The sequence below is a fragment of the Solanum verrucosum genome, unplaced genomic scaffold, assembly GCF_900185275.1.
Source record: "Solanum verrucosum unplaced genomic scaffold, falcon-dt-bn FXZP01000261.1, whole genome shotgun sequence".
Lineage (NCBI taxonomy): Eukaryota > Viridiplantae > Streptophyta > Magnoliopsida > Solanales > Solanaceae > Solanum > Solanum verrucosum.
Genome location: NW_026019969.1, coordinates 11,288,252 through 11,307,530, shown reverse-complemented (window position 1 = coordinate 11,307,530; position 19,279 = coordinate 11,288,252). Strand labels below are relative to the sequence as shown.

The following is a 19,279-nucleotide window of genomic DNA, read 5'->3' as shown; positions in this document are numbered from 1 at the left end:
GTTTGAAGCATGACTAATTATTCTGATAGGAATTTACCCAAGTTGCATGACACTTGTTGATGTTCCGTTCTTCTGTGTTTGTGGCTGGCTTAGCTGGAGATTGATTGGTGCATGTAGGTCATTTCCATTGCTGATTGTATGTGTGGCCTGCAGACCCCCATTTGGTGCACTTTCATATCCTTGCTCAGAAATCTGAATAGATAAGTTTTCCTTAGATCAAGGTCAAGGACATCTATGCGTGTGGTAAAAGTTTAATGTAAAATCACATTTTTGTGGTGCATACTGCATACTCAAACAACATTTGGAGAATACTCTCTAAATTAGTACCTTCTGCAATTCTGTGTACTCTTGTCGAATAAGGTTTACCTTTTTATAGAGTTCTATATTTTCTTGATGAATAAGATTGCCCTGTAGAAGCAATATTAATCATCTTGGTGCAAAGATTAAAGACATATGGAAGTTGTTATAGTTTTTCTGGTAAGACCTTCTGATTTAGTTCTCTGATTTCATCCGTCAGAATCTGCTCCTGCAAGAAAAGAGTAATACATTTAGGATCCTTATAATAAAAAAAGGAGTAATACTTTTGGGACAGATCGTAGACTTGATATTAGCATAAGTTTCATGAACACAGAAGAATTTAAATGTGTAGATTTTACCTTTTGCTTTCGAATGCCTTTCAAACTCATTTCAATTTGGTTTTCCAGATTTGTTAGATCTTTGGTGTTGAGTCCAGAAAGTTCTTGACCCAAAAGCTGCCTGTGGTTCATAAAAAAGGTGTTAGTTAAATTATTTCTCCCTTCAGTTTACTAAGCTTGATCTATGACAATGAAATTTACACGATTTATAGTGACTTTATAATTGCATGTTAAGCATGCTTACAACTTCTATTCATGCTCTGTAGCAAAGTAAAAGGAGATGTTCATCTTCATATTTTCAATAATTATTCTTCTCTTTTCTTGGAGTTATTCACAGTAACACATGGAAGAAAACATTGCAATTTCAAATCTTGGGTGTCATTTCCTTAGTAATTCTTGGATTTGTAAGTTTTTATATTCAGAATTTTTCCAAGTTCTTTCTTAATTGAATTAATTTATATGATATTTGAGTTTGACTAGTCTTTGCCTTTTTATTTAATCTTTTTGCATCTACATTTATAATTTATTGGTGCAGTGGTTCTTATTACTAACAATCGATCACTAGCAACCAAGCAGTAGAAAATTATTTCTCTGTTCAGAATTCTGTTGTGCACTTATAAATTTTGTATGTCCATAAATTGCTATATAGGAGTGCATCTTATGACCTCCAAAATCAATAATCATGGCGTCTTTATGTTGTTCTGTTTTCACAGCCTTTATTGCCTTGCACCATAAGTCTTTTACCAGAAACCCTGAATTACAATTATGCTCGAGAAGATTGAACCTTAGAACAACATGAATTTGGAGCATCTTTGTTGGGGTTCTGTTTTCCAATTGTTTATTTTCCCCGAACCATAAAAACTAACAAAAGAAACTTTGAGAAACCACAAGGAACTGTTTCAACAGTAAAGAAGAACCCCCTTAAATGCCTTTTGTCTTCTCATATGTGTGCCTAGGATTACAGTTAGTACCTCAAGATGGCTTTTATTTGTTTGAGGTAAGACAAGGAAAAAAAGTGAAAGTGAAAGAGGTGATTAAATGGGATGCTTGCATTTTCAAAGGATAGATAATAGGTCAAATGGAATCAACAATGTTATATATTTTGGCTTTTATCATACTCAAGTCTTTTTTTTTTCTTTTTCTGTTTCTTCCACATTTGCCAGTAGAGTTGTACAGTAGAATAGTAGAATACATTTTGTATTTCCAACTACCAAGTACCCTTCGGGGTGGCCCAGTGGTTTGGGGTTGGGACTTCTATGTTGGAGGTCTCAAGTTTGAAACCCCCTGCCAGCGAAAACAAGGGGTTTGCCTTCTGGGTCGAGCTCGTCGCACCGGGCTTGCCTAGTGCGGGTTACCTCTCCTATGTGGTTTGCGAGCTATTGCATAGGAGCGGGGTTTTTACCCCGTGCTCACCCAAAGGGTAGCGGCTGCGGGTTAACCTTGTCATAAAAATAAAATAAAATTCCAACTACCAAGTAAAATATTCTAAATAATTGTACTACTCCAACCTCTCCAAGTGTCCAAGGAACTTTACACCTTATAGAGATCCTGCTAGATCACAAAATATTTCCAACTTACATACTTTTTGTGTGGCAATAGTTACTTCCTCAATTATGAGTGTAGCTAAAGTTTTGTCTTTGCAAAAATGTGTAATGATTCACAAAGTTGTCCTTGGGATCTAAGTTAAGCAGCTTATCAACCTCCAAAATTGAGGTCAGGGTTTGAATCATCAAGAGGAGCAAAGTAGGGAAGGGTCATTCTTGACAGTGGGAGAGGCTCGTGCTAAAAGATAATTAAAAAATATCTCCACTAAAATAGTTTACCCTTTAGATAAGGTGATTCACATAATTCAAAAAATTAAAAGGTATCAAATGCTCACCCTGTAGTGTGTAAAGGCATCATACTGCTTAATCTGTAGCTTATACAACAAAAGATCCTATGGCATCAAGGCATGTAGAAGATATACCTGTGATTTTCTTGCAAGTAATGCAGCTGCTGCGTCAGACTTGCTACTTCCCTTTGCCAAAACTAGCCAAAAAAACAAGAGAAAAAGTAGAACGAAGTTTGTTATTACTAATTTAAGTGGATGAGTGCTAGATTAGGATAATACAACAACCAAAACAACATACCCAGTGTAATCCACAAGTGGGGTTTGGGGAAGGCAGTATATACGCAGACCTTAACCCCCTACCTTTGGAGGTAGAGAGGGTGTTTTTGATAGACCCTCATTTCAAGGATAAGCAAGAAGTTCAGGAAAAGAAATAATACAAGTGAAGAACCCACGACAAAATACTAAAAATAGCATGACAACATTCCGGGAAAAAGGAACAATAACTACAATATAATAATACTATAATCGAAGTACAAGAAACAACATATCGGAACAGAAATCGAAGAACAAAAAACTATAAGAGTAATACTACGACTACTAGTATGGAATAATAAGTGAGACAACGCTTAAATACCTACTTGCTTTCTACCATAATCCGTGTCCTCCATTGCCTCCTATCTAAGGCCATGTCCTCTAGTAAATGAAGTTGCGCCATGTCTTGTCTAATCACATCTCCCCAATGTTTCTTCGACCTACCTCTACCTCTCTTGAATCATTGTACTCCACCTCCATTCTTCGGTCATTTTGGCTATCTTAAGAATGACATTAAACAACCTAGGTAGTCACTCCAAACTTGCCTTTCCCGCACTCTTCCAAAATTCCACAGAGATCTCATCTGGCCCGATTGCTCTTCCCCTTGTGCATCCTACGAATAGCACTCTTAACCTCCTCCAAATTTATGCACCTACAATACCCCAAGTTGCGACTCACGTGCTCCGAATCTCCCAACACAATGCCTCTGTCCCTTTCTTTGTGAGTGCTAGATTATAGGATGACAGGATGAAATAAATAGAATGCTTATTAATTCAACTATTTTCCATGAATAGTGCTTGGTGACTATTACAGCCCATGATAAATTCAACTATTCAAGAAAATCATCAAAGGGTGAAACCTACTGGTCAATGTAGTGGGAAGCGGAGGCAAAAACACCAGGTGATTTTTTTTTCATTTGTTCAAGTTTTGGTGAATAGAGTTATTTGTACTTGTGCTAGTAGGTACCCCATGAAATTAGTTGAGGTGCGTGCAAGTTGATCCGTATATCACGGTTATCATAAAAAAGTACTTTGAAATGACGAGCACCACTTTAATAGTTGAGGTCAAGTATATAAATTCTTTATTATACCTGTTTTGATTTATTCAAACCCATCTATGATTCACACTTGTGTAACTTTGGATGTTTATAAGCAAACACATTTTAAAAAATCGGATCTTGATCAGTAATCTCAATTTGAAACCAACGAAATTTTGATGTCCTATCGTGAAGAAACTAATGAAAGTGTGGGGTGATTTTCATGTCCCTATCAACTTTAAAGTTGAATGAGATAAGAGTGTGTTTTGGAAATGCAGTCCGGTGCACGTCTTCAAGTAACTCATTCCAATTTTAGAAGACATCAACTATAGTACAAGTGTACAGAGAAGAGGCTTAGAAGTTGGAGTGTTCCAGGGGAGATAAATCTTATAAGGTGAACTGTCTGTAAGAAATGGCTTCTAATCTTCAAGAAGCAAGAAAGGAACCTTTTTTTTTTTTTTTTTTTTTTTTTTTTTTTTCAAAATCAAAAAAAAAAAAAACTAGCTTCTTACTAAATTTACATTTGAATCCTTGTTCTCTCAGTACCTTAGACATTTGGGATCTTTGTAGTTTCAACAGACAACCTATTTTGGGGATTTGTGACTATTATTGGAAATTAGGAGTATTGACGCCCTAGGAATAACAATGTGGAAAGTGAGCAATGGAGCATATATAATGTGAGGGGGTTTTCCCTTCTTATATTTGCATACTAGGAGTACTTTCCACTTGTCCCATGTGACTACTGGCCTAATGAATAGTCTTCTCCTTCCTGGATTGGGTTATCTAATCTAGTCTAGAATATCATCTGCACAATCTTTGTACCAAGTGGACCCTAGTCTTCAGGGAGAAAGAAGCCTTTGTTGTACGAAATAATCTCTTATCCCGCAACTTTCTCTGCATCGTTGTATGTCAGGACTGTAGACATTTTGGATCTCTTAGATTTTAATCTTACCCCTATGATAGTATGTATTACTTACACCTCTGATAGTAGATCCTATATCGAGTTAGCTGGGGTTGAGACATCCTTCAATCCACTCAAGGCATTCTTTGATAGACTAACAAACTATCCTTTGATGGATTTTTGCTAAAATATTCTCATCCGGACCTTCTCCCCAGCATTGCAGATGTCTATTGTCATTTCATTCTTCTATAAATACAATTTAAAAGAGACATTAGATCCTGGTCTCAGACTCTGAGCGCAATGGATATATAGGATTCTTATAGCAGAAGTCAACTGATTTGAAATTAAGGCTTTGTTGGTCAACTAGATTATGGATTTAGCTTATGCTGAGATAATCAGATTCTAAACTCAGGCTTATCATGGCAAAATGATGGTATTACTTTTTCTGCTTGCCCACCAAATTATCTCACCTTGCAGGCAGATTCCATTAGGTTATATTCTCTAGTCGATGCATGTGGTGGAGTACAATTAAATTGTAAAGGTGAGCATTACTGGTTTTTATAACCACCTTATTCTCCAATAACTTCCTTCATTTCAGCCATCATGACTGAATGACGGCACCAGAACTTTTGTTCTCAAAGCTAGTGTAGGATGAACTGCGGAAAAAACTAGATTGAGTACCCGTACCAGTTCTTGTCCTTAAGATTCTTAGAACCGGTATCAGTTTTCCAGTGTGCATCTGTTTGATTGGGGGGGGGGGGTATTTCTTATGTATAATTTGTTGAAACAACAGAGGCTCCATCAACCAGCATCTGTAACTGTCTCTGGAGATGATGACCTGAATCAAATATCTGATAAGTTAAGTGGTACATTAAGCAGATGGATTAGTATTCTATCAGGCGGAAGAGTTGACATGTATAGCTCTGTACTACTGATTGACAATGAGGGATTGGAAAAACTTCATAAAACATGTTTTTCTAATTTGTAATGAGTGTGTGAGATATGTTTCAGTAGAAGGTTAACAGCCTATGATAACTATAGATGACCGCTCTAAGCGACCAACTTGGAAGAATAAGGCTATCGCCTTGACCAAGTTTAAGAACCTGACAATGAGTAGTAAGGGGGACAGGAAAAAATGGGACAACAAGATAGGCGGTGAGTTAGGGATATAAAGACACCAGGAAACAACTAACAGTAAATAAGCATGAATAAAACATCAAAGGAAAATAACCTGAAGATAGCAGAACCATGGGAGGAAGGAGATACGTGAGAGGCAGTATGAGAACAAAAGTAGGGAAGTAAGTAGAAGAGAAAAGAGTATCAACCAACACATGAAGCTCCCATTACAGGGTAGCACTGCACACCACCATAAGCATGTGAACGTCTTATCAAGGGTAGCTTTTTATTAAATTCCCAAGCAAGTAGAGAGGAAAAATGCAGCAGATAAGGCAGCAATAACATCCATCACATCAACAAAGTGTAGGAAATTTCCCCTCCTCGCCTAGTCAGGAAAGATCACAAAGACACACAAGCCAATGTTCTCTTTATCCTTTCTCAATTAACTTCCTTATTTACATTTAGTGTATCTTTTAAAAAGCTATATATTATTAACGTTTCTAACAACTCTAGTGTTGTGTTTGTTTCTTCTAGGAATTAATCGCTCTCATATCCATGTCAAGGAGATATATACCAACCGTAAGTTTCGAGGAATTGACAAATCTGGTGTATACAAACTAAAACCCGGTACAGGGCATTGTCCAATGGCAGGTGTTCCGTTGATATTTCCTGTCCACTCTTGGCACCAAAGGAAGAACACAATGAAGTAGGGTAAGGTTAGCTAAAGGATTTGATGGGGCTAAGGATGGTTCCAAAAAGAGCAGCTACTTTAGATGAATGCTACTGCGATTGCACTCTTTACTTGCATGCATGAAATTGACATACATGTATCCTGTTCGTTTGAGACTTGTTGCTGCAAGACTGCCGTGAGCCATGATAAAGATGGGTGAACTAGAGATCAAAGGAATGAAAAGAAGCTGATAGCATAATACACGAGTAGTTTGGGCCAAGAATAACCTTGATCATCATGAGAACTTTCCTGACCATCCCTAAATCCCAATGAAAGCCTTTAATTGGGGCTTTGCTGGAAAAACCTGCTTAAAAAACCTTATGTTCTTGAGGAAAGCTATATGGACATGTGTGAAGACCAAGAGCGATTATTCACTTCTCTTCTTCCATGGTCTAAGCAATCAATTTTTGTGGGATAAATTGATTCTCCATTTGTATTTAGATTTTTGTCTTTGTATTTTCTCAATTCCAAACCCTTTTTTTAAGTCCTACCTTGAAAGGAACATACAATGAGATCGTACCCGGATAGAGATGGTGGTCTTACTCTGATGTCTCCAAGCTGGCCATAATAGAATAGCTAGGTGAAGCAGTCTATAGATAGCAGGTTGCTTACAAACTCAACCATTTTAAACACAATTGCTACTTTTTTCTTGTTATTGACCGAGTGGTAGTTTTGTCCCTGTCAAATAAAGATGACTCCTAGAGAGTTACCAAAATATGAAGTTCTCTACTTGGTTGACAGCGCCTTTCCCAGTGAGCGCATTCGATTCTAAAGTCCATTTCTTATTCTTAGAAGCAATATAGTCGCTGCCTTTGAGGAAAAGATACTTGCTCTTGGTGTTAGCATAAATATGGAAGTCAATTAACTGGGGTTGGGGGAGCATTTGGTGACAAATTGATGTGAGAATACATAATGGTAAGTTAAGTGATAAAAATTACTAAATAGCAAGTTACATGACAAAAAATTGTATAAAGAAAAATATACACGCTGTGTGAGTAAGCTCTCATTTGTTTTCACTTCGTCTCAATTTGAAGTCTTCAGAGCTTAGGTTGTTAAGTGCGCTTGTTTATATTGAAATTTTAACACTTGGTGGAAATATATTTTAATCATTAAGATGTTTAATAGTAAAGTTTAAGTATCACTATGAGACATTTTTGTGTGGATACTTTGCACCATTACTCTATCCTCAATCACTAGCCATCGCTAGTAACCACCTTTGTCATCATCATCATTGTTAACTATCAATGTTGTTGTCAATCACTAACCGCCTCTGCCATCACAACTACTGATAACCACTATTATTATCAATTATTATTGTCAGTTGCTACCACACTTACCACCTTTATCATTATAATTATATTCACTGCCCCTGTCACCGTTATTGTTGCCGCCGCCACTACTACTATCAACATGCCACTATTGCGACCAATTTTTATTACTAACCACCCCACTACCATAACTAGCACCAGCTACACCATTGTTAGCTAACCACCAATATATTGTCAACCACCACATATTCTTTAGCCATCACTATCAACACCACCAACTACTAACAATCACAACTATCACCACGAATTGTTACCATCATGTCAACAATTCGAGAACAACTCCTAAGTCAATTAAGGATAAAATGTTGGAAACTTATTGGTAAGGAATTGATAGAGAAATTTATAAACCCAAATAGAATAGAAAAAATATCTGGAAAAATTATGACGATATAAAGATCATAATGAAACTATAACATCAATCAATGTTATCATTTTTTTTTATTTTTTTTTGGTAATTAGAAAATTTATTAATCACCAAAATAGTAGTTACAAAGCTAAGCCAGCAACACTCTACTGGCTATCTCACCAATAAACAGTTATATATAGTGATTTGGTATTAAAATCTACCGATATCTTAATTATTCAGACATTCATTTTAATTCAAACATTTTAATCTTAATAAAAACAAGTAACACCCAAGTCTTTTGACATGAATATAAGAATTAAGAACCAATCAACTACAGTATAATCAATACACTTATCGAGTAAAAGTACTGTAAAGTTACATGAGAGCATGAAGTCCCCATTTTTTCAAGATTAAATAAAAATATGATCAGTCGACTTTAGCCATAGATTTTAGTTTTAAAATTTGCAATACTTTTTTGGAAATTATTTCAAATGAGAATTTTGTTTATCAAATTAGCTCAATATTTCACCATTAATTAATTATAAAATTTGAAAAATAGATGTTAGGAGTTTTTCAAGTTTTGACTCCTGACAGAATAACTAATTATATGCTTTCATGTTCAAATATAACATCAACTTTCAAATAACCCTTTTTTAAGCTTAATTTCAAAACTATGTTTCATCCAAATATCATTTGATTCATATCCAAACACCTACTTAGTTTGAGATAAATATCTACTCGAACATTATATTAATGAGTTATAACTTCGTACACTTATTAGTTGAGATTTACAATATAGATTGATAAGATATCATAGATTATAAGAAAAATTACATATCCCACATTGGATATACAAGTTCATCTAATTAAAAGGGTTTTAGAATAGCATGAATAAAAACAACATATTATCCATATATATATATATACACAAGGACATCCAAAAGGATAACATACACTTGTGGAAACAAAAATCAGGTTACCTTAACCTCTGACATGGGATTCATGTTATTATTCTCCTCCTTTATCTTGTTGTATCTATCAATTGTAGACCTCATGCTGATAACAATACGAAAAATATAACTGTGTCAACATCTAAAATTCTATACATTAACATTATCAATTAAAAAGTTACACTATTCAGTCACTCAAAAGATAATTATTGGTGCCTATTGTCTTTAATATAAGTAAGATTAATAACTTGAAAAATAAAAGCGTTTGACTAGCTAAAATGCATCGCGATTCGCGCATATAGTCAGTTGTATTTCGTATTGTTCCATCAAACAGAATTCTATTTGGGCAAATTGAAGCAAAATATACACATAAACAAAGTCACGCACAAAAAATAAGACATTTGATCATGCATGCGTCTAAAGAAGCTGGGTTATGTAGAAAGGTACTGTCGTAAAAGTGTTATATATGGAAATCTCTTTATATAACTTGTTTGTATATCACTATTTTTCCATTAAAAAATTTCAGTGAAACATTAAGTGGATATTCTCAACGATATTTTGATACAATCATGGAAAAAAAGAAAAAATAATAGTGTTTTCACATAGAAAAAATATGAAGTATGGAATTTGTTTCCTATCATGCTTTTTCCAGTCTTAATTGAAAAAATTATGTTGTATAACACAAATTTCATATTGATTTGCGTTAGAAAAAACTTTTGTTTCTAGTAAATATATATTCATTGATGTATATATCTATGCAGAGGCGAATATAAGATTTCTAGATCATGAGTGCACCACTTAAAACAGAAATTTTTTTTTGTATTAAGTGGGAATTGATTCTTAGTCCTAGGGGAATCTTAGTAGCTCAGATTGGTTACCTGAACTCCCACCTTATTGGTGAGAGTTCTATTCTTCATATCGTAATCCCCTGCCCATTTCTCCTTCCCTACCCACATTTCTTTAAAGTAAAAATAAAAATTTAGTCCTAGGTAAAGAGCATAACATCTAACCAAGTGCACCACTTAGCTTTTTTATAGTATGAGTATCGACTAATAATAATATATTAGACTAATTTTTAAGAATATATATATAAATATCTATTTTCAGAAAGAGATCATGAATTTACGTGCCTCAGTATATATTCGCTATTGTATCTACAATTATACTTATACAAGGTAAAATTTTCACAACTTATTATAGCTCGTAAATTTTCTTATTAGATTAATACTACATGCACGTTGTTCCTCCAGTCAAATTTTCAACACCAGTTTCGTGCATATATGTATGATAATCAATCAAAATATAAATACTGCTGGCAAAAAAATAAATTAATTTTTTTTTCTGAAAGTTGGATGTAATATTTGAGTTTTAGATCAATTATCGTAGCATGCACTTACAAATTAATATGCACGTGGAATCCTTGATGCAGGACCACGGTACAAAGTACAAATGAAACTTTGGTATAATTTTAAATGGAAGGGTACCAAGTTGGCAATATTTAAATAAAAATAAAAATACTCAAAAGTATGTTGGAAATGAATAAGTAAACCTGTTGTTGGCAAATTCATAGAGTTTTCCGGTGCTTGAGAAAACAATGAGTCCAACTTGAGCATCGCAAAGAATTGCAAGCTCTTTAGCCTTTTTGAGAAGTCCATTTCTTCTCTTCGAGAAAGTAACTTGCCTGCTTGTTGTATTATCAATTCTTTGTATCACTATTTTTCCTCTACCCATCTCTTCTCGATTAAATGCTACTATAACAATATAAAAACCATCACAAGATTAAAATACATCCAACAAATCCAATTAAAATAGAAAATAGATAAAACAAAAGGAGAATATATGAATATATCAAAGCAAAGAATAATATTAATTTTCAGCAAAAATTAATAAGATTTGGTGGAGTAAAATAATAATTATGTTTAGGGTTTTTGACTTTGCTTCTCTCTTTTGCTAGATCAAATCAAAAGGGATTACAAAGAGCTAAAATTAAAATGAATCAAGAACATGAAAATAATTCTTGAATATGAACAAATTAGTGTAGTACTAGTACTAATCATCAATAATTAAAATTAGAAAGTTTTATAAACAATCAATAACCACAAGAATGGAAATAATACATATGAATTTGAGAAAAAAAGACAAAAATTAAAAGAAAAACTTACTAATTTGAGAGATTTTGATAGTAGACTGGTTCTACAGAGAGAGAGAGAGAAGAGAAATACTGGTTTAGTGAAAAAAATAATCTGTTAATTAAAGCTTTAAAATGGAAAGCTTAAGCTATGGTGGTGGTATTTAGAGAGAAACCAGCAGCTTGTTTTGTTCACTAAACCACTTACCAGATATTTTACCTCCCCTACTCGCGCGAGTACTTAATAAATAACCTCACTCGCTGACACCTGTCTAGAAATATCAATACAACTGCGTTAACGGACTAATAGTACGGGTTTAAGATTCACCGTATTACGGATTTGCCATTTAGGGACAGATGTTAGGACAACAGCAGGGCGAGTATGCTAAGTTCCTTAATTGAGAAAGTGGGTTATATCCTCGGACTTTCAGAAGCGGTTTTTCATTTGAAGAAAATGTTTTTTCAAAATTTTGAGGTCGTTCAACAAATAGCTGACTGACACGTTTCGATCTGTCAATGGCTTTTCGCCAATTTTGTGGGGGACTTTATTTGTCATTTTTTGTGACACTTTTTAGACAAATTTTTATGGTCTAAAATAAGTCATAATATAATGAGCAACTTTCACATGATATAGCAGACACAAAAATTATATTTGTATGTTATAACTATAGTTTGCATAATTGCGTTTCATAGCAAACATAAATATGTATTTTTCGCTATACATATACAAAAGAAAACAGTTATATAATTTCGCTATACATATACAAAAGAAAGCAGTTGTATAATTTGTTTTGGTATATATATACAAAAGATCAATTGTATAATTTGTGTTTGTATAAAAAAAGAAAGACAAAAGAAAACTGGGCAGGGGAAGATCGTATTTGTATAATCATAAGTGTATAGGACGAAAATATAAGCATTTGTATTTGTATATACAATTTTCTCTTGCTTTATACAAACACAAACACAATATATACATTTGTGTTTGTATAAAGTGAGAGAGGCGAGTGAGCGAGATCTGGGAGAGTGGGAAGCGAGATCTGGGAGAGGGGAACGAAAATATATGTATATATACAATTTTATCTCGCTTTATACAAACGCAAATGCATTTTATGCATTTACGTTTTTGTATAAAGTGAGAGAGGCGAGTGAGCGAGCGAGATCTGGGAGAGTGGCAAGTGAGATCTGGGAGAGAGGAACGAAAATATATGTATATATACAATTTTCTCTCGCTTTATACAAACACAAACGCATTTTATACATTTGCGTTTGTATAAAAAGCGAGAGAGGCGAGGGAGAGAACGACAGTGGCGAGCGAGATTCACCAGAAGAGAGGCGAAATAACAACAATTTGTTATGGGGTACAATTAAATCAAACTATGTTTATATCATTTAATTTGAATTAATAGTTTGCTATTATATACAATTTTAATATAATCGTGAATAAAATAAGTATTTGTCAAATAAATTATTAATAGATATAAAAATATTTTATTCTTTTAAAAATTGACTAAAAAGGAACAAAATCATGTAACTTGGAATAGAGGAAATATTAACTATACTAAAGTACTCTCTCAGTTTCTATTTCCTTGTCAAATATTTTCTAATTAAATGTCCTTTTTTACTTGTCATATTTAACAAATTAAGAAAGTATAGTTTATTTTTTCCTACTATATACTGAATTATTAACATTGAGTTAATATTTTTGGAAAATATAGTAAGTAAATAAATATATTTGGGATCCTATCAAGTAATAGTGGTAAAATGATAAATTCACCATACTAATCAATGCCTTTTTAGGTATGTCAAGTCGAAATTTGACCAAAAAAGGCGCAGAAGGAGTATAAGGAGACTTGACTTCTTAGGCCACTATAATTCTATTTTTTAATATTTTTTTTGCGTTTATGTCATTTTTAGAGTGATTTTGATTTTTGCATATAAGGATCTTTAATTTTATACACAATACATTTTTATTTTTACATATAAGTGATTAAAAAAATTATTTTATAAATAATTAAGAGATTTTATTTCCTCTAAATTATCCTTATTATTATTTCTTATTACCATATTAATTTATCCCCATGATTATTAAATAAATGGAAAAATGCAAAAAAAAAAGTAGTAATAATTAATTATATCTTAAATTTATAAAATAACAATTAAATCATTATTTACTGAGCACACATAAAGGAAGTGCCTTTTAATACTACTTTGCTGTAGTATGTCCAAACTTTATTGATACCCATATCTTTTTTAAAATTGACTAACCACTTGGTATCTTTTCTTGATTAGTAACTTCTTTAACCTTTTTCCATATCTCTTTTAGGAAAAAAAAAAATCCAAGTAGAGAAGACAAAAATCCACTGTTACAATTCGGTCCCAACAAACATCACTTTCTCCCGTTTATATTATTTGTCTTTTAAGATTTTCGTACAATTAATTATTAGTATCTAAGAAATTTTAGGTTATTTATTAGAGTAATGATACTTTTTTTAGAGGGTAGTTATTAGTGCTTTCTTGATTTTCTACAACTTATTTTGGATCAAATTTGAAAGGGTAAAAATACATTTAGAATGACAACTTACATTATTATATATATATATATTGCAACTTGTGAGGTGAACTCTGAATTAGCTAAGGTTGATAGGCATAAGTGAACCATGGAAATCTACCGTTGTTAACCGAAATTATTTTTAATTGATCTTTTAAAATACTTTCTCCTTCTTAAATTATCTGACGTAGATTTTATAAATAGTCATCTCAATTATGACACGTGCATAAAGATTATAACTCAAGACAATAAAGATTATATATATATAGTCAAAACTCATTATAATTAAGATTTTCTTAAAAAACGTGTAAAAGAAAAATACGACAGATAATTTGAGACTGAGTGAATAAGACTTGTACAAACCACATGTGGTCTTGTATTTATCTATCCAATAATGCTTAATAAATAATTAAGTTTTCAATTTCTGTTTAATTTTAGCCTTTATAATTATTATTTTAATTATTATATTACAAGTCTGACGAAAAGTTGTTCGAATGAAGGAAAAGCCCAGACACGGAATTGACACGGATTGGAGTAAATATTTTAGTTATGGACGTGAGATATATATATATATATATATTATATATATATATATATATATATATATATATACATATAAAGAATCAGGCCCATCTACGTGGCGTCACCACAAATCAGAATTCCCTGTTAATTTATTTATTTTCAAAACTAGTCTTCCTCTTTCATGAAAAGTTGTGATTTTAATGAAGAGTTGCGACTTTTATGAAAAGTTGCGATTTTTATGAAGTGTTGTGGCTTTTATGAAAGGTTGTGACCTTTCCGATGGATTGCAACTTTTTCAAATAGTTGTAGCCTTTCTGATAAGGCACAATAAATATTTGTTCAAACAACGAAAATTCCAAACCTCTTCTTCTTCTTCACCATTAAATATTTATGTACTTTGCACCTGTTGAGTGGCTCACTGACACCATTGCTTATGTTACAGATCCTGGTATATATTTTAACAATCATTAATTTATGCTTATGTTATTAAGGATAAATGAAAAGATGCAAGAATTTTCATTTTCCTTTACATTATTAATGTTTGTTACTACGTAATCTTGTATGTAAGATACTATAGAGTTTTAGTTTTAATGTCTGATAGACTTTAAGTATTATTTTATAAATTTTGTGATATTAATTTCTCGTGCGAAGCACGAATAATTTTACTAGTTATTAATAAAAAAAACTATATAATAGTCGAGATATGCATAGATAGAAAACAACATCGCCATCTTCTTCTTCTTTTTCGAATTCAACTTATAAACTATAATTTGCCAACATTATTCTTTGCAATTAATCCATGATCAACTGTTCTTTGTAATTAAACTGTAAAATACCAACAGTGTTCTTTGCAATTAATCCATGACCAGTTGTCCTTTTGAGTAAAGAATTAAGCATTTTAGAAATTTGTACATTAAATGAAATCTGATTAATATAAATTTAGACATAATTTGAAATGATGATTTCTAATCATTATTTAGATCTGTGATTTGAGATTCTGAGTTCATATGTTGTGAACAAGCTGACTTCATATAGGTCTATGAGCTAAAAATGGTGAATGAGATTGATTCAATTCTAATTATTGGGTCGAAAAAATTATTTCACATTTTCCACTATTTAATAAGTACGAAGAGTAATTAATGTGGTAAAAGAGAAAGTATACATATGAGTATAAATAGAGATTGTTTTAGTTAATATTTATTTAGGGCGCATAAAAAATATGACAAAAAAATGAATCAGAGGAATACGATAAAATAGACAACCATAACTTATGAATTTATATTTTTAATCTGACAGAGTATAAATTTTCAAATTAAACTTAATTCTACAATATCACATCTTATCCCATTAACCAAACAGTCCCTAATGTTTTTTAGGCCATTTTTGTTTTTAAAAATTAAGTTGGAACTCGAATTTTTTTTGTCAAATAAAATCAGTATTATTCAAATAATGGAGTACTAACGATGTATTTTCTTATTACTTTTTTAAATGTAATGACTAAAGAAATTTGGCTATAGCGCTATATTATTTTTTTTGCCAAACAATGAAGCTGTAACTGTATACTTATTTTCTTTATTAGATACAATTATTTGTTCCAATTGTTTAGTTTTTTTTTCAAGACAAGCTGAGGAAAATAATACTTTGGTTAGAGTTTCATTATTGTCAATTAAATAAAAAAAATTAGCAAGAATATACGAATTGAAATTCCAATCATGTAATTATATCTTCTTTAGATGCAATGATGATCTGTTTTAATTCTGTATTTCTTTTTAACCAAATTTATTTTAAAAGTTTGTAAACTTCATATTTTTAACCAAATAAAAATTAGCGGAAATAATAAATTCTAGCTATTTTTAAAAAAAAAATTTGACCGAAAAAGATGATTTGAAAATAAATGAATTTAAATTGATATATATATGTATATATATATATATATATATATAACTACGGACAAGTGTCACTCCCTTTAGAGTGAGATCGTCCAAGGGTATAAAAACTGTCAAATAATAAAATTTAAAAGGATAAATAAGATTACGAACATTTTAATTATGCATCGAATATTCCATGTTAATTAAATTTAAGGGGGTAAAAAATAATATCGCCCTCACCTTTCACAAACCTTATCCCCTAGCTAACCTCACCCAGTACTTTAACAAAATGATTCTTTTTCAGAAAGATAAAAAGAACAATATTTGAGACTATAATATACATTGGTCACCGACATGGATTATGGTGCAATGGTGGAACTGTTTCACATTTAATCAGAAGTTTCAGATTTAAACCTTAGATATGGAGAAAATCATGTTGAGAGTGTCACCTTCAAATAGGCCTTGCAATGCACAATCCAAATTTAATTAAGGCTTTAATACAAGAGCTCCAGACACCGAATAAAAAAATATACAAAGATAGGTACGATAACATGCGCCTTACTCCAAATGGTTGGTCAAAGCTAAGCACCAATGACATTTTCCTAATTAATTAGTCTATTATTTTATTTTAATGTCACATTTAACTCTTTTCACATTCATTATAAGAAAAAATAATAATAAACACCATCTGTTCACTTTTACTTGTCACTTATTTCTAAATAAATTTTTATATTTTACATGTTTTTCCATATTTTACACCCAATATGAAAAAAGACAATAATTTTTTTTCATGTTTTACCCCCAACATTAAATACTTTTTTCCAAATCATTTTCCAAGACATCATTTAATAGGGGATAATTTGGTAAAATATCTATATCATTAATTATTTTTTTAATGAGTGTGCCAAGTCAAACTGTGACAAGTAAAAGTGAACATAGGAAGTATAAATATAGTTTATTGAATTACTTTTATTTATTAGATAATTACTGAAATTTAAACAAAATTAAAAAAAAAATGCCTCTTCAATGTTAAAGTAAATATAGTTGAAACTTTGCTAATTTTGATCTTAAAATTTTAAAATAATATTTATTTAAATACAATTTTTTAAAGTTAAAATGATAGTTAAAAGAGTATATTCATTATTCATGTTACTTTCTGGTTGACCGGCTCAAGCTTTATGGTATTGCCCTATAATTGCAGTCCTAGATTTATTATTCATAATTCATGTTAATGTTTGGCTAAACTCCATTATCATTAACCTAAATAAAATAAAAAAATCTTCAAAATATTTCTTTATGTTTATGGTTTTCCTTAATTGCTCAAAAGATAAGCTAATTAATTGAAGAACCAATCATCCTGAGGATCAACTTGTCTATTTTTTACTATATTACATTGCAATCATAGTCCTAGGTTTATAGTTATGTTCACACCACTTAATTATCTTTCTTTTTCTGTCTGTTGTATTTTAAAATTTAAAGGTTTTTGTTTTGTCCCTAACACTGTTTGGAATATAGTTGTATCTACTTGTTTTTTTCTCATACGATGTTCTCTATTTATTTTTGGGCCACAATTAATTTATATTTTGTATTGTGTACGTAAAATAATCATTAAAGAGAAATAACTTCTACCAAGAAAATAAAAAATTCTATTGCCAAAGCTCAAATGCGCGCAAGACCTAGAGTTAGATCAGATTCATATTTATATTTTTTTTCTTGATTTTTCACCTGGTGTTTGATCGGATACTACATACTAGAAGCAACCTCTCTATTCAAAGAACCTATTGAAACCATCTTCTTTCTTCTTTCTCAATTTAAAGAGAGGAGGGGCATAAGTTCTACAAAACGTGTATGTTAAGCATGACGATTGGTTCCTTGCTTCAAGACTAGATTGAAGGAATTCTGCCAATAACGTTTGAATAAGACGAAGGCAATAGGATAAATGATAAAACGGAGAGTGGCCTAAAATGCCCCTCAAGTATTTGAATTGGTACAAAATTACCCTCCATCCACCTATCGGCCCTAAAATACCCCTGACGTCCACCTTTCGGCTCAAAAATACCCTTACGTCTAACATATCACTCTCATTAGGTGGATGGAGGGTAATATTGTACCGAATCTCATAGTTTAAGGGCATTTTAGGCTCTTTTACGTTAAAATAATTTGAAATTACTTAATAAATAAGCTCACATGATCGACTTGATTTTGAATTTCATAGTAAATTTAAAATTATAAAAAGGTTAGGCATCTACTCTCTAAACTACTCCCTCCCCAGCCCTTCACATCCTATCTCTTCCTCTCTTTTTTTCTATTTGGATCTTGTCCACATTTATTTTTTAATTTATGACAAACAAGAGAGAAAAAAGGGAGGAAAATAATGATGCATTCATATAGAAATAATTAGTTCAATAAAAGATGACTCAATCAAGCAAATATGTACAAATATTACATTTTTTTTTATGTGTATCCAAAATTAAAAATAAAAGAATAAAAACAATCATTTCTTGTATCCCCACCCTCATCCCATCTAACAATAATACTAATTAAAAGAATATAAATATGTGAGTTCATTTCAAGTTTGAGTCTCATATATCCTAATTAAGAACAATAGATTAAAAAAGGAATAAAATAGAAAATGAACAAGACATTTGGATAATTGAGAGAAAATTTTATATTAATGAAAATAATAATATTTTTAGATGGACAATCAGTCGTTGTAAATATGGATTTTAGTTGGATCCCCATTTATGAGTTGAGTTACGTTATAATGAATTGGGGTTGATTTAAAATAAGTCAATAGGAAGATATCATGAAATTATTTTTTTTCAATATTATTTTCAAGTGTATCGGGTCAAAATATGAATCATAAGTGGTTTTATAGAAAAATAGAATTTTTAAAAATATCATTTTTATTATTTATTTGGCAAGAGTTTAAATTTGGACCAATCACATTAAGCAATATAATAAATAAATATTTAATAATTTTACTTTAAGGGAGATATTAAAAATAAGGGTAAATACGAGTCAA

At 31.5% G+C, this 19,279-nt stretch overlaps 1 protein-coding gene across 1 annotated transcript; it reads right to left on the bottom strand.

Moving 5' to 3' along the window:
- Positions 1–33: 33 nt before the first annotated feature.
- LOC125815036 (MADS-box transcription factor 23-like) lies at positions 34–10,926 on the bottom strand. Its single transcript, XM_049494443.1, has 7 exons — positions 10,735–10,926; positions 9,216–9,291; positions 2,602–2,663; positions 657–756; positions 485–526; positions 328–408; positions 34–192 (listed from the first exon to the last, which is right to left on the bottom strand). The coding sequence occupies exons 1-7, from the start codon at positions 10,914–10,916 to the stop codon at positions 34–36; spliced, it is 702 nt and encodes a 233-aa protein (XP_049350400.1). The 5' UTR covers positions 10,917–10,926.
- Between the last annotated feature and the right edge of the window lie 8,353 nt (positions 10,927–19,279).